Genomic DNA, 24,085 nt, shown 5'->3' with positions numbered 1-24,085 from the left:
TTAAATAATATCAACTATCTTTGGGTATTTCAAATTTTGTTTTATTAACAATGCATCCCTTTGATAGGATTGTATGTTTCTTTAGGTCACCAATGCCCCCAAAACATACTGTACACATTATACAAGGGAAACCACGATTCAGGCAAAAAAAAAAAAAAAGGAGAAAAAAAAAAGGAAACGTTTAAATTATAATACAGTCTTGAGGAAAAAATATAAATAACTTTTTTCTTCTCTGGTTGAGCTCACTCTATGGTACAGACATATAATAAATAGATCGGATCTGACATCACTCAGCTGATCTATGAATCATCTCTCTATGAGTCCATTTGTGTAGCAGCAGTAGAGCAAAAAAAAAAAAATTAAAAATTAAATTAAAAAATAAAAATAATTATAAGCCAATGGAAACCGAGCTCCCCTGTTTCCCTGGAAAACCTTTTATAAATCCTTTAGTCATCGCTCGCGTTCCCCCCTGTGAAACTGCATGGTGGAGGCAAATCCAGGGGTCATTATAGTCCTACAACGTAATGGCAGCAAGTAATGGCAACCTATTTTTAAAAAGGTTTTACAAGCAAGAAACACGTTCAGGTGACATTACAACTTCGCCATGCTTGTTGGACATGCAGTGGAGGTGAAGCACAAAGGTAAGAAGGTATAGAGATGGGCAGCCGCTGGGTTTACGCAGAGTTTGGAAACACGTGTGAGCAGAGATTGGGACTGAATCTACAATGAATCTTCCGAGCGTCTTTCCAAGGATCGACCCACTTCCAGAGAAGCTCGCTAAAAATGCAGTGGAAGAAAAAAACCACGAGAAGTCCTTAGCAGGTAAAGGATGGCATAAACTAGCATTAAATTACGTGCTATTCTTCTCATGTACTGCGTGAGGGTGGTAGATATAATGCTTTAGAAAATAGAATACTAGTGATGTTTGATTGTCTGAGATACAAGAACTAGAAAAGCAATTGGCTACCTGTGCTGACAAGAGGCTACAGGTTGTAAGAAGTAGAGAGGCAAGAGAAGCAAAAGCACATATCCGGCTAGAACAGATCACGAGTCGGGGTGGGATATGAAGGCTCCAGGTACGTTTTAAAATCAGCAGGATCCCTCTGTAGTGTTTTGTCAAAGAAAAGAACGCAAGGTCTGAGGAACCACTGGGCAGACACGACGACATGACTTATTTCATTACAGAAAAAAAACAAAAAAAAAAACAAGACCACCTCTGGAAAGAGGAGGGAAAAAAATGATAGTTTTTTGTTTGTTTTTGTTTTTTAAACACAGCTCGAGTCTTTGTCCTAATGATTTAGCTTGTCGCTGAGCATTATGTTGATGTATTATTGAGTGTTGCTCGACATCGCCAGTCCATTTGAAAACAGTATTTGGTTAAACTGCTCCCCCTTTTTCCCGTGTTTTTATTTAGAAAAAGAAAAAAAAAGTCTGAGACAGCATTAGGCGTGTCGGATTACATTTGTTTATAGATGCTGACGTCCTTTGTTTCCAGCTCGTATGTAAGGTGACTGATGACCATCTCCTCTTTTTCCTTGGCTGTGGTGCTGTTAAAATCCATCAGAAACACATCGAAATGCCCCACCCCATCTTCAGAGCCTTAACTCATATTATTTCAGTTTTGTCTTCCTTTCAGGGTGATAAGAAGCCGGGTCTGCAGCTGTGCAGGGAAAGCAGGAGGGATGGGGGAGAAATGGGATGATCAGGATTCTTCAGGAGGGTCAGCGTCCTCTTCAACAGGTTTTGGTTGCTTTGTCAGGATTGCTTCTGCTTCCTCAAACATCTGGGGAGAACCAAAAGAAGAACAGTGATTAAACATGTAAGCACAAGGACACAGTCCGTTTTAAAAAACTTCAAATCAAGTTTCAATTGATCTTACTGGCATAAATTGCACATCCTGGAAAAGTTCTTGTATGAAACGTCTTGAGGTCAGGCGAAATGCACAGTGGGATAAGAGATGAGAAACCTCAGAGTACAGGCAAATGTCATCAAACGCATATGAAAACTTCTCTTTTATCCTGAAGAGAGATGAAATATTTTAGAGACCTTGGAAAAACAACTTTAAAATGCATCCAGAGTATATGCACAAAAGGGGGAAAAGGAGCCTTACGTCAGTAGTCCTGTTTCGTGGCCTTTGGTTCCTACGGAGGAGCTGAGGTTGATGATGAGGCGGAGCACCTCCTTCCTCAGTAAGACTCGAGAGGCGGGGCCGTCCTCGGATATCGCCTTGCCACCTGAGGGAAGCAAGCGAATATTTATACATACACTCTTATTTACGTTCACAAAACCAAGGGACTCATTATCACCCAATGGCACTTTATAAATAAAGTAACTCAATTAAAATATAACCCCATCTCCTCATAATTTATTACTGTCTCTAAAATTGGGTTTATTCATCATACAGTGAATTCTGAAGTGTGTGGGATGAGAAGAAAAACAGTCAAATCAGCCTGCAGCATGCCAGGTTTCCTAGCAACATTTATTGTTTATACATAGTTTGATATAAAAACTGCTATAAACTGATCCAGAGCTAGCGGCATGTGATTGATTGATAAAGTTCAATAAAACGTGATTAATTATTGCAGGGCTGAGTGGGTTGTTGGAGACGTGGCAGAGCTGGGTGGAGTGTGTTATTGGACACAAATGGGGAACTGGACTGGTTGCTGGCTGTGCGGGGCAGTGTGGGAAGCGCAGCTGAACTGGGGGGAGAATCCAGAGTGTGGAGAACTAATCCATAAATGCAGAGCAGAGCAGCTGAGTGGGGCGGCTCTTGGGCCTGAGCAGGAGAGCTGAAAACTGATGCAGAGCAGTGTGGATGATGAGATTTGTTTGACTCGTTAATTCGTTCAAATGTGATTCTTATTATGTTGGAACCAACCATGCAGTGATCTCAAGTCATTTGTAAAACTAATAAACTCCCTAAGACTTCATCTTAAATACTTATTCTGTTACATCATTTCTTGGAATAAGAAACATTGAATGAAAATTCAAAACTAAACCTTCAAGAAATTACTTCATTGTCAATGTCTGGGAGTTTGGGTTTAACTTTTATTTCTTATTAATGCTGCAATTTTATGCTGAAGTATCAATGTGTGTGTGGGCTTTTGCATTTGCTTATTCCACAGAACTGAACTTTAATCAAACATTAAGGACTGAATATTCCACAGGGCACAAAGTTTGACTCACTTGTCCTGCCACTGGTCATTTTAGGACACTCATCAACAAAAAAAAGATTAAACTAAACAGACTTTCCTAGTTAAATAAAGACTTCCTTTGTCATTCTAATTTGCTTTGATGGTCTAGAGAAAGAGAGAGGAAACAGGTGGAAAGAGAAAAAAGGTCCAACAAATGAGTTGATGGAGAAGGAGACAGTACGACTTTCAACTGGAACAAAGCAGCACTTTTTAATTTAGCATATTGTGGTTATTTGTGAGCTTACCAATGACAATGTCACCAGGTGTAGGTGTGCCAGAGACTGAACCTTGTGACACAGCAGCATCACTGCAGCCTGACACCCCAGAAAATTTTGACTGTGGCATCACCTCCAGGCGGTGGCCGCTCTGGCCTCCCCATGATGGAAAGTCGACAAAATCTGCGAGAAAAGATGGGAAGAAAAAAGCATTCCTTGAAGTATCTGTTAGGTTCAATCCGCATCCGTTCAAATGACTGAATGTGTGCGCGTGTCAGCTTACCTGTACGAGAGTGTGTGCTATTGATCAGTGGTTGGGTGGGGTATCCAAGGACGATCGCTCCCACGCAGTAGAGGCAGTTTTCTTCAGTGTGAACCTGCAGGCCCGTCTCCTCTGAGCCCACCATGTGGTTCGGGGTGTCTCCTCGGTGCACAATCAGCTCTGAGATACTAAACTGCTGCTTCAGCACTGGGAGGGCAGGACGATCACCTATAGAGGTGATAAGCACCAACAGAAATCAGTCTCTTGTCTTTGTGCAGCTTTGTTTCTTTCTTTCATAAGCTTTCAATAGTTTATTTAATTATGTGCAAAGTGGACGTTACCATCGCCGTCACCGAAAAGAAAACGTTTCCGCTCTTCCGATGGCGGGCTGATCCTCTGCTGAAAGTAGGCAGAGTCTCTGATGTGGAACATGTCATGGATGTCCATCGGCAGTGCAAGGCCAATGTAGTCGTCGTTACATCCGAAGGTGACGCTGGAGACCATGGAGCGTACTGAAGAGCAGCGGTGCAGGGTGCTTTGGTTGATTGGACTGAGTAGCTCTTCTTTATCCAAAGAGGCAAAACTCAGAGCTTTCAGAAACCTAGGGAGGGCAAGAGGAGAGGTGCGTGAGAGGATCCGGGGGGAGAGGCTGGGAAAGAAAAGGAACATGGGGAATAAATGGGAAAAAATGTTTGGTAAAAGAACAGAGAGGGGAAACTTTTTTTTGCTGCAGAACGCCATCAGAGCAGCGGCAGCAAAAGACATTTTGTCTCCATTGTCTGAGGTTTAAAGTTATAAATGAATTATTTTTCTAGTGCAATCAGTGGGTAATGTACAGGTTAAGAGTTATGAACTCATCTGTTACACCTTTGTATCAGAGGTTTAGCTCTTTTTTCACACTCTTTCACATTTCCTTATTTTCTGGTCCTGCTTTTTGCACTAACTTACCTTACCCACCACATTTTTTCTATGCATGACTTATCACTGTGATGCATTTATACTAGACACATTGTAAAACATCAAATTGCACTAATCTCTACCTGTTTGCCATTTATATTTTTAAGTTGGGGTCACAGGGGGGCCACTAGAAATTCACCAGTCTACGTGGGACTTACTTGCACAACAGGAAAGCACTGATGGATCAACTGTAGGCAAAGAGCAGTTAGTACTCTACTAAAGCAGCAACAACATATTGATCTGTCTGGACTGGTGCTAGAAGCTACATCTCTAAAGGAGGACACAAGCTAGGTCCACCCACCGCGGTACGAGTGTTCTGGACAGCCTGCGGTACGAACTTACGGCGCTGGGTTCTGGACAGGTAACCCTCCTATCTGATATCCTGACAGACACAGCAGAAGGTGCACAAAAAGACACCCTTCACCCCCCCCCAAAAAAAATCTGTCATTCCAAAGGTACAAAAAAAACTAAAAGCGAAAACTCAGGTTCAGGCATGTTTTTAAACATTCTTTAGGCTGACGGCTAACATCTATGGAAGCCCGTTTCCGCCACTAAAAAAAAAAAAAAAAAAGCTAGTATCCATAACTCGAAATTTCGAGATAATAACTCGAAATTTCGAGAAAATAACTCGAAATTTCGAGTTACTTTTCTCAAAATTTCGAGTTAGCTCTGTCAATCAAAAATATACGTGAATGAGGTCGCTTTCTTGTTACCCGGAAGCATATGGCGCAGGACCGCGCACTCAAAAACGGATCCCAACAAATTAAAGTATGTTTGCTGATAGTAACACCATGTGATTCAGCTAATAACACATCATTTGTGAAGCCAGGCTGAAAACACTCAGCAATCTGTGCATTCACGACTGGATGTAATACCGGTAGCTTAGCTGTAGCATTTGTAGCTGAGGGCTTCAGCTTCCGGGTAACATGGAAATGACGTCATTCACGTAGATTACTGATTGGCAGCGCTAACTCGAAATTTCGAGTTGCTTTTCTCAAAATTTTGAGTTAATATGTCGAAATTTCGAGATAATAACTCGAAATTTCAAGAAAATAACTCAAAATTTTGAGTTATGGATCCTTTTTTTTTTTTTTTTTTAGTGGCGGAAACGGGCTTCCATAAACATCTTCACGTGGCACCAAACCTAAATTAAATACGCTCAAAAAGACAACAGAATAATAGAGATGGGTTAAGATGTTCCGTTTCCATGAAGCAAACCCTGCAGTGGAGCCGACTTACCTGCGGGGAGTTAGTCTGGAATCGAGACTGCCGCTCTTCATAGTGATGGTGTCTGTGAACAACACATCTTTGGCAGGTGAAGCCAGCGCTTCACTGTGAGACAAAGATGGGTGTATCCTCTGCTGCTGAAGCCTCTTCAGCGTAGCGTAGCCCAGCGCGTCTCTCGGGCTGGTGTACATGAAGCTACAATCAGCCAGGCTTTTTATGGTGGTCACTGAGGGGGACTTGAGAGACTGAGCCCGGCGGGGGAGGGTGTGGGAGGAGCCGGGAGGTACCAGAGAGACAGTGGAGGACTTGGATGTGGACATGTGGTTAGTCTGTGACTGGGGGGTGAGGGATGAGAGTGTTTTGACAGTCTTGGCAGACACTACTGTGTTGAGGCTCACGCAGTCAGAGGAATCCGGTTCGGCCTCCGGATGCTCCGGGTTACCAACGGTTTCCCGAGAGGGACTGGAGCTCATGGAGCTGATGCCGCTCGTTGTGGTGTCCGTGTTAAAGCTCTGACTGCGGCTTTTAAACTGAGTACCTCCGCCACCCCCTCCTACATTGCCTCCGCTAGAAGAGCCGCCATCTCCTGCTAGACGCTCCCGGCTGCTCTGCTCTCTCTCCCGGCTATGTTGCTCTGCAGCCCCCTGGCCTCCGAGAGTACTAAGTCCGAGGCCTGAGCCTCCTCCCTTCGACAGCCTGCCATCCACCAAGTGCTCCTCTGAGCCCCCTCTTGTCCCAACAAATGATGTCTCCAGACTGACCGTTGGACTCTTTGGCATTCCTCGGCCATTAAAGATAGGGGTAAAGTCCCCCTGGTTTGGGCTGTAGACAGAGGGCTCTGTCACTGTCCTGTTCCGCCTCATACTCCCAGTCTTGAGCTCAGTGGGGGTTCGGGAGCCCGATGGTGTCTTGGGGTCACTGGTGGAGCGCAGTTTCTTGCTGGGGAGAGACAGGGAGTTCAGGAAGCGAGTGCGAACAAAGCGAGTAGAGGCCAGTATTGTAAAGGGGCTACGGTCTTTGACTGGTTTGGAGTGTAAGTATAAAGAAGTCTCATCCGACTGGTCCAGAACATCACACTTGTCATCATCCAGGATGTACATGTCTAAGAGAAATGAAATTAATTAAAAACGTCCAACTTCTAGCAATAATTACTGATTATTATAGAGATCTGTTAAAGAAACAAAACATAAATTTCAATCGTTTTGGAGAACATGGTGACAAAGCAAAGGCAATGTGCTACGTACTTGGTTGAGACTCGCTCTCGCTGTTGTGGCGGGAGCTGGTGGACTCCGAGTTTAGACTGAGCGTGCTCGGTACTGAAGAAAGTTCAGAGGTCAGCTGCGTGTCCACTTCGTCTGGAGTGACGGGCCACAGCGTCCTGCGACTGTGTCTGACTGCATCCCAACCGAACTGTTTTAGTACCTCACAGCCCTGCTTGGTCTTGGTGATCACACCCAGCACATACACACATGTCCTGTGGACACCAAGTGATAGTCAAAATACAAAATACTGCTCTATGAAATTTAAAAAATAAAAACACACACAAAAAAAAAACAGTCTGACGTTACATGTTCCATAGTAACGCTTTTAAATGTAACTGAATAAAAGACAAAGAAAGAAAAGCTCACCCTCGCACTGACAGCACCTCACAGTGCTGAGCCAATGCAAGGATATCAGGAATGACGTTCTCCTCCTGCAGGAGATTCAGACCCCAGTTTGAAGAGCCAATGTTGCCCTGAAAAAACAAAAAAACAAAACGAAAAACAACCACAATCAAGCCCATGTCTTTGTATTATCATTAAAGATTAACTTATGTGACACGGATTAATCTGCGTTACTGACTAGTGCCCAGAGAGCAGCTTTGAGCTGTTTGATGCCCTCCCAGGTGTCCAGCATCGGGGAGCGAATCGTGTAGCTAAGGTCAGGCACTACACTCTGGAAACAGATGGGGCAAAAATAAAAGACAAATGGCACTTTAGTCCTACAGAACAGCTGAATGATCATTTTTAGTTTAAAAAAAAAAAAAAAAAAAAAAAAAAAAAAAAAAAAAAAAAAAAAAAAAGAGAAGAGAGAGACCTTACCTGAGCCTCTAATAAATGACAGCCTGTCTTATCGTGAACCAGCTGACCATACAAGTGCACAGGGAGATAGACGTTTGGTCTTTGTAACCTGGAGACATGGCCAAAGAAATCAGGCACAGTCAAAAACCCATTCACTGCTACAGCTCATCGAATGGCCCCAAATTTCACCCTTCTTACCTTTGGTTGCTGCGTCTGACGTAGTTGTCTCCATCGACAGGTTTGCGGTAAGTTGTTAGTGCTTCATTGAGCTGCTCCTCTATCTGGTCCACATACTTAAGATTATACTCCTGCAATGCACAGTCTACTTAATATTCAATTCAATTCAATTTTATTTATAGAATGCCAAATCACAACAACAGTTGCCTCAAAGGTGCTTTATACTGCAAGGTTAAGACCCTACAATACAAAGAAAACAGAAAAAAACCCAACAATCATATGACCCACTATGAGCAAGCGCTTTGGTGACAGTGGGAAGGAAAAACTCCCATTTAACAGAAAGAAACTTCCAGCAGAACCAGGCTCAGAGACGGGCAGCAATCTGCCGTGACCGGTTGGGGTGAGGGGAGGAAACTCATTTGTATGTGTCCTTGTTATAGCCACATGATTTCAGAATATTTTAAATGAGATTTCATTAAGCTGTCTGCTGATATTTGAATAATACCTTTTGCCATTTATCCAGCTGTTTGCTGACATAGCCCCTCTCATTGAGGTAGGAGAAACCTTTAGGAATGGACAGGAACCTAAAAATGCAGGGGAAAAAAAGATGTAGAGTGTGTTCAAGAAGGACTATTTCAGAGTGACACACTGTTTTTGTAATGTTGTAGTGGTAAACACCTACCTGAGGAGCAGTAAGAGGCCTTTGTCTCCCAGGTGGGACACAGCTGGTTTCAGCTGGATTAGAGCGTGAAGGTTGGCCTGTAAAGCAGCAGAATGGGCACGAAACGAAACTGTCAGATAACACGATGGGCTTAATCTTATCTGCTTTTGCTATTTTATTATTTAATTGCTTTGCTGAGAACAATCTAAGCGGCATCATCACTCACCTTGTCTTCACACGCCTCATCCAGTATGTCCAGGGCCTCCATGGACACAGCCTTGTTGTGGTCGTGAAGCTGTGTGACCAGCAGCTCCATGCCCCAGCTACTGAAGAACTCCACGCCTGCACGCAGCAGCACGCGGAGGTGCTTGGTAGCATACAGCCTGCACGTCTGCACAGCGAGACAAGAAGTATTGTGTGATCAGGGGTAGTGCGAACATTTAATTGCCAAGAGGCCTACGACTTCTCAGAAGGTGTGGTGGGTGGAGGAAAATGAGGTGATCGGGTGTGTTTAGAAAAAGAAAAAAGGGCAAGTTTGGCAATAGATGATTCAGTTTATTTTATGCCTGCAAATGTGGCAGTGTGATAAGAGGTTGCTGACCACTGTGCATGAAAAAAAAACAAAAACTTCCCCATTACTACTAATTACAATATTAGTGTTTTAACAGCTTGCTTACATCAGTAGAAGCAGTGAGGATCTTGGAGAGGATCACTCTGGCCAGACCATCTCTGCTGTAGTCCAGTGTGGATACAGCGAGTTTCAGCACAGCATCCTGGTTCTTTACAGAGCACAGATTCAGCAGGCTGAAAATAGAGGGGAGAAAAAAAAGTGCAAATGTCACCTTGCAGGATGTTTTTAATCAAACAGCTCTGACACAATTTCACTCTGCAGGCCTGGAAAAGCTCAAAATAGATTAAAGACTTTTCTGCTCACTCACCACTGAAACAGGCCACATTTCTCTAGTAGTTTGACTCCCTGTGGGTGTGCCGAGAGCGTCCCCAGGAAGAGGAAGTAGTGTTGGCTGAGTGTAGTGAGCAGGCCATTACTCTGCAGACAGCGCTCGGGCTTCATTCCAGAGGACGAGGAGAGCCACGATACCATGTCCTTCACCAGGTCCTCCAGGTAACCCTGGCCATCCTGGTTGATGGCGGGGGAAAAAATAAAGCGTCAAAAACAAAGGTGGGTTCGTAAATGACCAAAAAGAAGAAATAAATTAGAGTACGAGCATCAGTGTAAACCTCTCTAACCTCATCGGAATCCATGAGGAACTCAACAAACTGACAGCCAACCACAGTGAGTTGTCTGGCCTTTAGGTGATCCAACGCAAGCCCTGCGTACAACTTACTACTGGGCTTATAAAAGTACAGCAGCCTCCGAACAAACCTGCATCAGACAAAAACAAATAGAAATGTAAAACAGGATGTGAGAAAAACACGCTGAACAAATTCAGTTTCTTGTAATGAGCTGTGGTTAAATAAAAAAGGCTTACTTGTGCATCTGTTCATCTTTGTTGTTCCTGAGGTTTACATTTGGCCACTGAGAAGACAAAAAAATACCCTTTTACACATGTAAAAACAAAACATCGAGTCTGTGGTGGTACATGAGAACAGCCTGACCTTGAGGATGGTGGCAATAAGCAACCAATTCCACTCCAAATTCTGCTTGTGGTTGAGAATCTGACTGTCTCGCAGATTCATCATCAGTGCTTCTTCTGTGTCCTGAGCACAGAAGCAGAAAAAACAGAAGCTGTAAATATGAAAGTAAAACTACTTTTTTTTATTTAAATGTTTAAACTTTTGGCTTAAATTGTTCAAATCAGGTTTGCAGCAAATAACAGCCTCCCTCTTTCTAGCTACACTAAACACACCACATACTTTGCAACAAACACACAGAAGCCAAAGCCAAGACCAACCGTAAGATGGAAAATACGTAAAAGATGTTGATCTTTACCTTAATGACATAGATGTCTTTGTGGACACGTGAATCTCTGCGGTTATGTGACGACACAGACTTGCGAATGATGTGGTCCAGATAAAGACTGTGCGGTTTCAAACCTTTCTTCTTCTTCTCATGGAAACGTTTCAGATTGTTGACGGCTGCACTTGCTCGCCTAGAGCGCATAGAGACAAAGATGGAGGATGTTTTAAAAGTGGTTTAACAACTAGTACGTATTCAAGTAAATCCTACAAGTTAGTCGGCGACCAGTTGGCGAGTAGTGGCTGGATGAAATTTTCAAAATGATCGAGTTGGTGTGACATGGAAGATGCCAACGTTATCACTGAAAATGCACAACTTTGAACGTTGAAGGCGAACAGATCCCTTTTCTTCCACACGAACTACAGGTGACCACGGCAATCTGCTTGCAACCAATGTAAATCCAAGGAAGCTTATTGTGCAGCACCCACTTTTCAACCTCCAGCAACCACTCGTCAACCGGTCGTGGACACGCTTTATTAGCGACTGATTGTTACCAGCGAGTCAATGACCAGTCTATAGCCCTGAAATCAGCACTACTGATAAGAACATCTTTATGAGAGAACACTGCAAAGAATGATGACTAAAGATTAGAGGAAATTATTTTGTTACAATAAAAAAAACAAGAGTGATTGCGTGTGTGGCAGTTTGTACTCACAGTCGTTTCTCTTGGGGGATGTCAAAGGAGGCTGCCATGTTGATGAGAGTGGGAAGGCAGTGCAAGTGGTGACTATGGGAATGAGGAAGGATGGTATTTGCCTGATCAAGAGAGAAATAAAACCTTGGTGAGTATAGCAAAAGAAGCCAAAGGAGTCAAAGAAACAAAGATATAGCTTAGAAACTTTTAGAAATGCACAAAATTATACTTTTTTTTATTACCATGTGTAAAAGGTCTCCCAGAAGGATGGTGGCCCTGACAGCAAGCTGGTCATCGCTACTGGTCACAACTTCAACAAGGCCCTACAGTATCAAAAATAAAGGCACAAGGAAGGACATCAATATAAAAGCCACCCAAAAGCTGTTAATACAATACTGTGAAACACACACTCCTAGCCTGAGTAAATTAAACCTATTGTGCTTTTACTGTGTCAGCTCACCTCTAAAAGCCCGCTGGAAATGAAGGCAGAAAGAACAAATGCCAGGTAGTTGTCCATTAGATCAGGCCTAATAAAGGGAGCAGATAAAAATCATTTTATGGCTTGTTTACACACTGAAGTGACAACAGTTCTGTCAATATATTTCATTTCTATCCTGTGCTTTCGTTTGTCACCTAGAGCGGGCCCGATGGGGTAGGATAACTTTGGCCTCGGCAGCAACAAACCCGTCAGACAGTCTCCAGGTGTCCTGGAACCTGGCGGGGTCTGAAGGAGAACAGAGCAAACAGACCAGTCTGTCAGTGTGTGTAAAACATGGACCTACTAGGGGTCTAAAAGAAATTTTGTTCTACATTTAACCAAAGGCTGTACTGAGATAACATATGAAATGCTGAAACAAAGATTTTTTTTTAATCTTAAGCAGGACAAAATGCTAATTTTTGAAATTGATTGCATTAACACATTTCAAAAAAGTGGAGCTGGAACATTTTTCACACTATGTCAGAGAACAAAAGCACAAACGTGTCGTAGTTTCCTGGTGATTTAGAATTTAAGCTAACTTTTTTTTAGTTCAAAACACACCAAATGTAGTCAGTGGGCCACTAAATGCATTTTATTATGTAGACATGCAGACTGTGCTTCGGTGCTGTCCTGCTAAATGAAAGCGTTTTCCTTCAAATGGACTTTATGATCATGTTGCTCCAAAAATTTCTACCTTGTGTATCATTAAGCATTATTTGGGCCTTCACAGATTTGCCCAGTTATCCATGTAATGTGCACTAATTAATCTCCAAACCCCAGCAGATCCTGGTAATAAACAAGATGGCCCCTCTTTACACTACAGAATGAAGCAGATGAGACCACTGGGCAGCTTTCTCCCTCCTAAATGAGCTCTGGTTGGCTCAGGAAGGACAGCTGGATTTTTGGATGGTCTAATTTGTATCTGTGGATCCAACTATGAACTGTGTCCACAGATAAAAATATTCAGAAGTGTTCCTAAACTAGAAGTCCCCATCCCCTGGGACACGAACAGGTCCCGGTCCGTGAGTCATCTGGCACCAGGCCACAAGAGTTGAGGTTCGGGTGTGAAATGTATGGTTTTCAGGGTTTTTATCGTTAACTCTGTTTCCGTGTTGTAGTTGTGTTTCTTATTTTGAAAGAAATATTTGCGTGTTACCATAGTGACCAGAGAGCATTAAGGGGCAGAGAGGAGGATGTTACTTTCATTGTTGTTGGCGCATTTCAGGAGGACGCAGCTAATAAAGTTGCACAATAACACAGTGAATTTGCGTTTATTATTATTATATTTACAAAACACCACAGCTTTTGTCTTGGTCGTATCATTTTATTTTGTTGTATTTATCCGCGACACCTTAAAGGCCGGTCCGTGAAAATATTGTCTGACATTAAACCGGTCCGTGGCGCAAAAAAGGTTGAAGACCGATGCTCTAAACCCAACAAAAACCTGTTTTTGATGCAGTGTCACACAAGGGCCCGAAGACCACGGTCATTTAGTGTTGGTTTTCTGACGCTGTCTCGTTTCCCATTTTCTCCAAATCTTTAATGATATTTTGTGCGATAGATGACTAAGTCGCATTGTTTTCTGCTTTTCTTTTTCCAAATTACACATTTAGTGTTAACTGTTTAAAGAAAAAATGTTCACACTCAGTGGGCAAACCGAGTAAAAGTGCTGAGCCCCTCTCATCTTTACTCATGAACAACTCAACCTTTCTGGGAATGTCTTTTCACACCCCGTCGTGTTACTTATTAACCTAACAAGCAGTCAGATCTTCAACCAGGTGGTTTTTTTCCTTCTTATATTACATAACTGTTCCAATCTCATGCTTCCCCTCTTAACTTTAGTGAAATGTGCTATTTACATCAAATACTTAATATAACAGTTCCACTGCTTGTTTTTATATGGGGATTAAATTATTTGAAAATTAGATATTTTTTACTTACCAACACTTAGAAGGGCTTCAGTGAAGTCTTGCGTTACAATGGGCACAGGAAGCCTGAATATCTCATATAACACTTCCAACAAGCCTTTCTGCAAAATTGGTTAAAAATAATTATATAGATATGGCAAAAGCGGCATTGTTAAGTAGCGGAAAAGAACAGTTAGAACTAATGTTAATGCTGTGTAAAACAGTGATTTGCAAGCTTGAGAGAACCCAATGGTTTGATAAGATGGCATGGCAAAAACACTCTGTGCTTTAAGCCTCTGAAGCCAAGCAGACTTAACATTAGTAAAAAGGCTGTTTCATACAGGAAATTTTGGTTGATTTTTAATTTCTAACGCAACTCCATCTAACCGCTGCACAATAAAAACAATCGCTTGATTGGAATCTTCACAGGCAAGAATCAGAAAAATCTGTGTTTTTGAATATCAAACTTCCTTAAGGGCCAAACATTTTTTTACTCACCCTAACTTCCATATTTGGTATGCAAAGTAAGCCAATTAAAGACTGGATTCCAGAATTTCCAGCCTTGCATAGGTTGATAATTCCTGAGACAAAAAAAGAGAGAGAGAATAGGAGATATTTAACAGTGGGTATTCCTAACAAGTATGTACAGTAAGAATAATATTAAAGCCCTTACCGGACCAGGAGCGGAAAGCAGCCACTATAGCCATTCGGCTGGACAAAAAACGGGCTTCTCTGTCTTCCCTGTGAACAAGAAAAACACACGTTAAAGAGTGGACATCATGTTCTGTGCACACAACATCGTTATGATCTTTCAGCCGGTGGTTGTTCAGACTACACAACACAAACAAAACATAAAAGATCTTTTATAAAAATCTGACTTCACATCCTCTGGCAAGCCGCTGCAGAGTCAAGCCACCCTGACAACAAGGGTCGCCTAACAAAAACACTACACAAACCCTCCTCTCTCTCGCTCTCTCTCTCTATTCACAGTTCAACCACAGGCTCTTCATACCACCTAAACACACACACACACACTCACTTGAGTTGCCCCTCAGCCGTGTCTGCGTTGTGACGGTAGTGAAAATCAGTGAAAGGCGCGAGGATTTGCTGGAGAACAGAGAACAAAAACAGAGAAAATTGATGCATACAAAACAACAGTAAAGCGAGCTTCAAATTACATCTCTATTTACTACTGTCAGGAAAAATCTTGCAGTAATAATTAACCTGCTGCACATGTTATATAACATCTGTGTGCCTGCAGTGATGAGCTGCTACTGTCCCAAGTGTTTACAGACAATGAGGCTTTGGAGAAATGCTGTAACTGATTACTGTAAGCTCCATGGGAAAGAGACGGGCACCTACAGCTCTGCTAATCCTGACTGGAATGGCTCCCAGCACAGTGGCTCATTTTTAAACAGAAGCTTCTTCTCAATTCATAAACTATGTGTGTCAGTGTGTGTGTGTGTGTGTGTGTGTGTGTGTGTGTGTGCACAGACCTCCAACTCGACGTCAACACGCACATACTGGCGGGTGCGTGGGTGGTTGAGTAAGTGGAGGATAGTGGTGATAAGTGCTTCGTTGATGCGACTTAGTTGACAGTCTATCACACTCTTAAGGATGGTGCTGAGGCCTCCCCGTTTGGCCACCACCTCTGGGTTCTTCAGGGCTACACAGGCAATGGCGATAATAATAATATTAATAATAATGTCAAACAACAATAGTTCTCCACAAGTTTTTCTGTTCACCCAAAGAGCACCATGCATAGCAACCGCACCGGCCTGCATCTTTAAACACCAGGCACTTTACCTAGCTCGCAAACGATGGCGATGGCGGCGCGCACCATGCGGTCTCTCTCCTGCAGGCCGTCGGTCCCCACAGCAATTAAAGAGTTTGCAATAGACGTGGGGAAGAGCATTGCATTGACAGTGATGATCTACAGAGAGAGGAAGAGGACGGGAACATGAGTCATCAAAACAAGTCACGACAAAGAGAGGCAAAAAATAACTTCACTGTTTTGCTTTTTTTATGGCTGCTTTTTGGAGAACTCCAGAAAAAGAAGATCAACTTTTGAAATGCCAAAACAGGATCTGACTATTCTGAAGGTCACATATTTAGTGCTTGTAAAACTGGTAGTTCCTTCAAGAAATTAAAGCTGAAACCACAGCACTATGACTCTAAGCGCTGTGTGAAGATTTACAGTAAACTACTAAACTATAAATAACCCCGCCTGCAGACACATGCAAACCATCCCCACTGACACTCCTGCTAACCCCGGGAGCTTTCTGGTGGCATTTCGCTGGCACAGGAGTGAGCAGTGAGGGCAAATTCCTCGAGTGACATGAGAGCGACTCTGCAAATGGTCAGAAGGAACAAAGATCACCAAAACACACGCCTTGTTTTTACCTTTCGGACAAGTCGTAGAGCCTGAGTCCTCTCACCCTCATTACTCTGCTGGATGTCAATGCATCTGAAAAAATCCACAATCATAACAATCAGTCATGTACCATGGTTGGGCCGAAGAAGAAGACTGGCTGAAGCATGGTACTACAAACACCCTAACAACTTAACTAAAAAAACCCAAACATTTAGTAAGATAACAACTGTTACACCTGACTGGGTGGTTCAAAGCAGGAGCTCACCTGGCTATCAAGTAATCCACCTGTAGTCTGAGGACCTTCTGCAGTACGCTGGTATCTCTGATGAGGTAGCGAAGCGCCCGCAACCCCGCAGCACGCACTTCTTTAGCTTCATTAAGGAGAGCTAGTCGCAGACTAGAGATTAAAAACAAACAATAAAGTGACTAAAACTAGAGCACGGACAACCTGACACAAGATATGACTATTTCCTTCATTACTTCATTGACTGGTACTTTTCAATCGCACATTCACGTCATCATTATTCCAAATCCAGAACAGCTTAACAGCCAGAGTAAATAAAAAGCGCACATTAAATAGGACACACTTACACTATTATCGGTAGCTGAGATTACTTACCAAATGATGATTTCTTCATATGTAAACCCAAAATTTTCCTCACGGTGGCCAATGCTGCACAGCAGCTATAAAACAGAAACATAAAAATGGTTTCAATATGGCCATGACTCCATTAGCATGGTTTTAGTGAAGGACGAGAGTAAATCGAGCCCAGTCAGGTACATGTTGATTTAATGGATAACTGTGAATGAAAAAAACGTGTTCAACTCATTTAGAGGCTCTAAGTAGGAAACCCATAGAGGCAAAACACTTGCCACTATTTGTCGCTTAAGCACATGCTTGTATGATAGTATGTCAAAACACAAAGGACATAAAATAGAGTCTTCAATAGTCGGACTAACTCTGTTGTATTGTTCTCTCATAGCCTAGATATGTGCTCCTATTTTCTCTATCCTATCAGGTCTGGCAGTCAGTGTGACCCTGTTTCCAGCATGAATGTCTACCTTTAGCAATTCCCTAAAGGCAGGTAAGGCTGTGCAGTATGTCGTAAAAAAAAATCACATCTCAATATGCATATAAAAGGAGTACTCATCAAATACACTTTTTCTTAAATTTATTTATTGATCTGAGAGACCAGAGGAGGAGGCCAGAATGAGCCCGGGAAAGACTCCAAAGCGGCCCACTGGACAGCTTTGGGAAATGTGATGAAGCGCACAGACTTATGACCCTTTTAACTGTATTTTCATAACTTTTACAGCTTTCCTACTGATAAAAGACCCCTCACCACTGCTATTGATAATACAGCTAAGTAATTAAGTAACGTATAAACAATTAAATGAAAAAAGTTCCTGTTTTTTCCACTATGTACTATAACATGTTTCCATACTAGATAGGAAAAAAGGACAATGAAAAATTCACATGTTATAAAACGACGGTCTGGGCAATGAACTACTACTACTACTTTTTCTGTAATTTTACAAATTTATCACGTAGGCTCAAAGTAGGATGTATGTAGCCCACAATTCAAAATGACTTTACACGTATGATTTTGAGGATGAGAGACAATATAAATCTGTGGTAAACACAGTGAAATAATAAAATAAAGAGTTGCAGTACTTGTAACTATTAAATCAAAGAGAGAGAGGGAGACAGAGAAATTTTAAAAAATGTAGCAAAACAAACAAAAAAATAGATCGATCACTTCTCCCTTTTACTGCAGAAAAATGGCCTTGTGGGCCCTTTATGTGGGAAGTGAATGAATCTGCTGTCACTGTGTAAGAGGTAACATTGCCAGAACAAAGCCACAGCAATTGCGAAGTATAAGCCAGAAGGGTATTCAAATGACTGAAATCAGCTATAAAGTGTCAGCCCCATGTTTCTATGTAATCATTATCCAAATCTTATGTGGAGTGTTTACATCTCCCTAATAACTGTAGAGCTGCACACAACAATTAGTGAGAGTGTGAACTCTAATCAATATTTTACATATTTAATGTTCCAAATATGGTCTTATATGTTCTGTAACATCGTTCTTAGAGGTACACTGAGGCTCCTTCACACAACAAGTCAATGCTCCTCCATCACAGTTGTCTATTCTGCCATGTGTCTCCTAATGAAAGTGAACCACTGTAGTACTTTTGGTTTAAACTGTTCCTCAAAGTTGAGCATAAATTTCCTAAAGCACAGCAGAGCATGAGGCAAGACGGAGCAGGGTGGAATGGGTGATGAGAGGCAAGAAGGAGTACAGGGTTGTTTTAAAACAGCTGTGATGTCAGAGCCCAAACAGGCAAATGAGAGGAGAGGAGAGGAGATGGGGACAGGGTGCACGTGATGCTCTCCGGGGGGGTGGGGGATTAGCTAACCCTCACTGTCCTGGAACCCTTATAAGGAATCGGAGTCATGGTGCTCTAATGGGACACACACACATCATGGCTATAACCCTCCAGTCAGTTGTAAACAAGAGAGTTAGGTGTACAGATTACAGGCACACAAACCCATGCTCTCACTCAGCCTCGAGCCTGCTCCAGTGCCAACTGCACAGTTGTAGGAGGGCCAGTACTCACTTGCCACACAGCTACCAACAATTGTTTACAATATGCTTATGACCGGCAGTCAGAAGTGGTCTGAGGCAGTGTGGTGAAAGAGGAAATCAGGATATAGCTATGATCAGGATTAAACTCTCCTGTAAACATGTGCATGGACAACTGCAGATACCACAAACCAGTAGTGTTCTGATAATACTGGTTTTTAGTTAGCTTCCTTAAAATACTGCACATCACTGTCTTTGCACACAGACACAGACAGACCTGTCACAACAAAGTGAAGAGCAGACAAATACCTGCACTCAGATGACAAACTTTATACCAATTCGACCCCAGCGTAGTTGCAGACGGAGAGAGTGAAACTGTGGTAAATTAGACAGTTGTGCACATGGCTTTGATTTTTTTTTTTCCCCACCTGAGGTGACAGTCAGCAAAGCCAGTGTGCTCAAGGCACAAGAAAGTGCTAGTTTTCTATCTCACACTCATCTCGCAATCATTAACTCATTTTCTCCACCCCTGTTATTCCTGTTCAAAATAACAGGAAGGAGAGTACTCCAGCATGTTTTGGGCTGACAGGAGAAAAACACCCTCGAGAGGTCACTAGTCCTGACCAACAGGGCTGACCTGAAGGATGAGCGATAACACTAAAACAGATTTTTTTTAATGAGCAAAAAACTTACATTTCATACTCTTTTTTTTATTGCAGTCATTCTACAATCAACTGAAGAAGACACTTAGATGAGTGACGAAACGCTTCTCCCACTGAAAACACTACGTCCAGATGAACAGATTAAACTTTTGGGGATATTATAGCTATTATTCATCTCTGCATCAGTAACATTTACTGCTGTTAAGTGAATCAGAGCAGTTATACTGCATGGTCAAAAGAATTTAAAACCTGCATATGCTCACATGTGTTACAATCCATGTTAGGATATTTGTGTTTTAAGCCTTGCTGAACTGAAAATCCTCCTAAATCCTCTTTTTTTTATCATCCACATTAAAAACCAGAAGAGAAAAAAATGACTAAAGTAATCTTTTCTTCTTCATTTTTTTAACAAATCAAAGTCTCGGGTCCATACAAACAATAACCAGACACTATTAATCTCAGATTTCAAAGTCTGAGCGCTGCTCCAGATGCACATTAGACTGAAGTGCTCTCCTATCCCTCGAGCTCCTGTTATATTCACTGTCAGCATCACAGTGACAGGCACAACTAGGCCTGCTGGCATCAACACCCAAGAGGAAAAGATCAAGGAGAGGTCAGTGGTGACACTACAGAGGAGGAGCAGCTAATCAATCTTGTGAGATATCTGAACCCAGTGAACCCTCTCAAAAAGCTGCATGTCTCACAACATTTCAGCGAGGCAAAACTGTCTTTAAATGAGGCAAAAATTATCAGAGCTTGACAGCGTTACCTTTATGAAGTTGTTCAGGTGGCCCAGTTTTCGCATGTTACTGACTCCGTGCGGTTTGGCCACATTTTGAAGGATTTCACGGAAGTTTTCTGACGGTTCTAAAGGAGAATGAAAAGGAAATACAATGTAACTAAGGGAGGCGTTAAGCCATATTGCCATAATAATATCAGTCAATGAACCGTAATAGATATCCTGCAGGAAGGAAGTTGGTTTAGCTGGAACTAATGTAGAGTGTACAATCAAAACAAAGGCTAGACACTAAAATAGCCAGACCTGAGCGGGAAGTGTTTTTGTTTTCAGTTCCTTTCAACTATCCTACGTTAAATATTTTGACAAACGGGAACCGCATTTTAAAACAGAATCGTCTGAGCGTGGTCGACGCCTAAACGCCCGCTTTGCGTGGGATGACTTCCAGATATTGCCCTGCAAGACAAATGTAAACATCGCACAAACTGGGAAAACACCAGCTTAATGAGCTGCGCAGATCACTTTCTCCTCAACAACAAAGCGCAGCAGATGATAAGCCTGATTACGCTGCAGCTTGTCAAAAAGTAACAGCTATCAGTATTAGTCATCAGTCTCACTGCTCCAAACACTGCACTCAATCCATCGCTCAAAAGTGGAAATGAGAAAAATGCCAGCCCAAAGGGTTACTTTGGTAACAAGCATTTGTAAACATCACGAGCCAATCTTACAGTAAGTTATGAATACATCACATTTTAATTGATGCCACAGTGATTACATGAACTTAGTATGCACATTTGTTATTTCATAACTTTAAACCTCTGGGAACTGACATACTTTATTTTCCCCAGTTTTGGTATTATCAGGAAGAACATGTAAATAGTGCAAATCGCACTGAAGCAGCTGATAGGTTAAGTGTATAGACTCTCCTGTGGTGAAGATTTTAATGTTGTCAGTCACACATATTTCAGGTGAGCATGTCTCTAGTTGAGACGATTGTAATGAATCTAGCAGGGATCTGGGCCTCCAGGACTCAGACACCGCTGCTCCGTGTAAACAAACTGCTATGCAGTGTTGATGCTGGAGGAGTAAATCTGACAAGTTGTGCAGCTGTGTTATCAGTGCTCCTCTGGAAGAACCACCGTGTGTTGCCTCAATGCTTCTCGGCGCACAGCTTTCAGACTCAATTCCCCCAGCCAGTTAGCGATGACAAATGCATGACTGCAACTCTTATGGCTACTTGGCTAAATAACAGGCTATCGTGCCCACTCACGCCGATCAAAATAACAGAGCGTCTTCATGGCTGGTTAGCTGGGGCAGCTAGCTAACGCTAACTCAGCTAGTTAAGTTAGCTCGTTGCCGCCTGTTGTTATGACATCGATAGCGACGTTTTTAGACCAAACAGTGAGGGAAAATGGCGAAATAACAACAGCAGTGACGGGTCAAGCGCGTACACTGTCTAGACTTTCACCACGCGGGGCTAGCGTTTGCAGAAATCGCCCTCATCCATTTTGAACAATAATCGCTTTCAGGGTGATGTGATGAAGCCTCTGCTTACCTCTGCTCAGATCCAGCGGTACGTTCTCCTCCCCGCTGTCATTCCGACCTGTCAAAAACACACACCACGGACACGCCGAGACATTACTCCAAGGTCATCGCGTGCGTGACAAAATCATATTTTGCAATATCCTGCTTTTACAGCAGCCGCTGAACCGAGGTTTTTGTGCTTACCTCGCATCCGAAGACTCCGGATAGGACGGCCGCGGAAGCTGGCCGCCATGTTTCCAGGAACATACACAACACCGGAAACTTCGCGGGTTATCGCGAGACAGCAGACGACAGAAGGACCGCAACAGATCCTCAGCAGACCTAAGATCAGCTGGATCCTCCTTAATATCCCTCTAATCTTACCAGTGATAAAAGCATTACTCTGATCTGGCGACTGTGTTAGGGTTAGCAAAGGGGGATCTCAACGCCATATAATTTCTATCACAAATATTATCATTTCAGGTAAAGTTAATTTTTGACTTGCCTTATCCATTCATTTTTTATTGTTTAAGTATATTCTTCCTCTTCTTTTCCCTATTATTATTATTATTATTATTATTATTATTATTATTATTATTATTATTATGTCTACATTTAACATTGGTTTTGATTGAAAAAAAAACTTTCAATAATTCATGTCTATGAGTGGCTCCAGCTCGACCTTTCACATTTCATAGTTATAACTGATTACTTCGCTATTTTTCACACGTAAAATCTGTCAATAAACATTTAAAGTAGTTTATTCTGGTTTTTAAATATAATTTAATGATCTAATGTGCAAGTTATTATTATGCAGTTATTATTATTCATAAATTTTTTGTATATATCAAAAGTAAGTAATATCAAAAGTAAAATATCATATTGCAGCACAACTTCTTGTTAGTTAGTTTTTCCGCCGTTTTACTAAAGGCAAAACAGGTGTGAGAAAAGAATAATAATAACAATGAATGACTACAATGTTCAGCTTTTCAGGTCTTAATATCTGCAATAACCAAGTCAACAAGTACAAGTACCTCGGGCTGTGGGTGGACAATAAACTGGACTGGTCATGCAACACAGAGCACCTGTATAAAAAAGCCCAAAGCCGACTGTACTTCCTCAGGAGGCTGAGGTCTTTTAACATCTGCAGGAAGCTCCTGAGGATGTTTTACCAGTCGGTGGTTGCTGGAGTACTTTTCTATGCTGTGGTGTGCTGGGGGAGCAGCACAGCAAAGAGGGACTCATCCAGGCTGGAGAAACTGATCAGGAGGGCTAGCTCTGTGGTCGGCATGAAGCTGGACACTCTGGTGACAGTGGCAGAGAAAAGGACATTAAAGAAACTGATGGACATTATGGACAATGCCAGACATCCTCTGCACACGGCCATAAACAACCAGAAGAGTCTGTTCAGTGACAGGTTGCTTCTCCCAAAGACAAGAACTAACAGACTTAAAAACTCCTTTGTCCCACACGCCATCAGACTGTTTAACTCCTCCCTGGAGGGGAGAGGGAGGGGAAACAGGAGGACAAAGGAGGGGGGAACAACTAAGCTGTAGTGCCTCTTCACCTCACTGTGCAATACCTTTTGTGCAATACTTTTGTAAATAGTCAACGGTGCAATAGACTCAATACTTGAAATGTGCAATTCACTTGTATTTTTATTTTTATTCCTATTTATTCTATTTATCCCCTTCGTATATTTTATTTATATTGTCTCTGTATTTATATATATATATATGTGTGTGTGTGTGTGTGTATTATATATATATATATATATATATAAACACCCAGCACGCCCCTGCGGGCGGTTTATCCTTCAAGCTCGGGTCCTCTACCAGAGGCCTGGGAGCTTGAGGGTCCTGCGCAGTATCTTAGCTGTTCCCAGGACTGCGCTCTTCTGGACAGAGATCTCCGATGTTGTTCCCGGGATCTGCTGGAGCCACTCGCCTAGCTTGGGAGTCACCGCACCTAGTGCTCCAATTACCACGGGGACCACCGTTACCTTCACCCTCCACATCCTCTCGAGCTCTTCTCTGAGCCCTTGGTATTTCTCCAGCTTCTCGTGTTCCTTCTTCCTGATATTGCTGTCATTCGGAACCGCTACATCGATCACTACGGCCGTATATATATATATATATATATATATATATATATATATATATATAATATTCTGTAACTCTGTAACTTCTGTCGGTGCTGTGCTTTTTTGGAAATCGAATTTCCCAGAGGAACCCACCCGAGGGATTAATAAAGTTCTATCTAATCTAATCTAATCTAATCTAATAACCGTCTTGCACACTTGGTGTTACCCATACATAACAATGAACACTTTGTCAATCTGGGAGTGGACCGAAATGTGGCTTCACCATTTGAAATAAATAGACACTCTCTGAGTACAGGCGTATTTTGTCTGTTTGCAAATTAATTTCAACTAACAATTGAATGCATGAA

At 42.3% G+C, this 24,085-nt stretch overlaps 1 protein-coding gene across 2 annotated transcripts; it reads right to left on the bottom strand.

The window, feature by feature from the left end:
- LOC308404859 (rapamycin-insensitive companion of mTOR-like) lies at positions 1-21,917 on the bottom strand. 2 transcript variants are annotated; one of them, XM_080895129.1, is made up of 37 exons: positions 21,839-21,917; positions 21,666-21,713; positions 20,144-20,241; positions 16,744-16,808; positions 16,390-16,521; positions 16,154-16,217; positions 15,557-15,683; positions 15,247-15,416; positions 14,790-14,857; positions 14,424-14,491; positions 14,249-14,331; positions 13,785-13,872; positions 11,999-12,089; positions 11,826-11,892; positions 11,608-11,688; positions 11,387-11,487; positions 10,705-10,864; positions 10,371-10,472; positions 10,244-10,290; positions 10,002-10,137; positions 9,692-9,891; positions 9,431-9,557; positions 8,980-9,144; positions 8,775-8,851; positions 8,598-8,676; positions 8,114-8,223; positions 7,937-8,024; positions 7,698-7,790; positions 7,484-7,590; positions 7,100-7,329; positions 5,868-6,957; positions 4,013-4,320; positions 3,693-3,899; positions 3,440-3,592; positions 2,111-2,234; positions 1,880-2,018; positions 1-1,783 (listed from the first exon to the last, which is right to left on the bottom strand). In XM_080895129.1, exons 1-37 carry the CDS (start codon positions 21,885-21,887, stop codon positions 1,703-1,705), a joined length of 5,223 nt encoding a protein of 1,740 aa, XP_080751255.1. In that variant the 5' UTR covers positions 21,888-21,917; the 3' UTR covers positions 1-1,702. The 2 variants fall into 2 exon arrangements, with proteins under 2 accessions (XP_080751255.1, XP_080751256.1); XM_080895130.1 differs by having other exon boundaries at positions 4,013-4,272.
- Between the last annotated feature and the right edge of the window lie 2,168 nt (positions 21,918-24,085).

This window comes from Rhamphochromis sp. 'chilingali' (assembly GCF_963969265.1).
Source record: "Rhamphochromis sp. 'chilingali' genome assembly, chromosome: 10".
NCBI lineage: Eukaryota > Metazoa > Chordata > Actinopteri > Cichliformes > Cichlidae > Rhamphochromis > Rhamphochromis sp. 'chilingali'.
The sequence above is the reverse complement of the archived record's forward strand: the minus strand, read 5'-3'. Positions and strand labels throughout refer to the sequence as shown.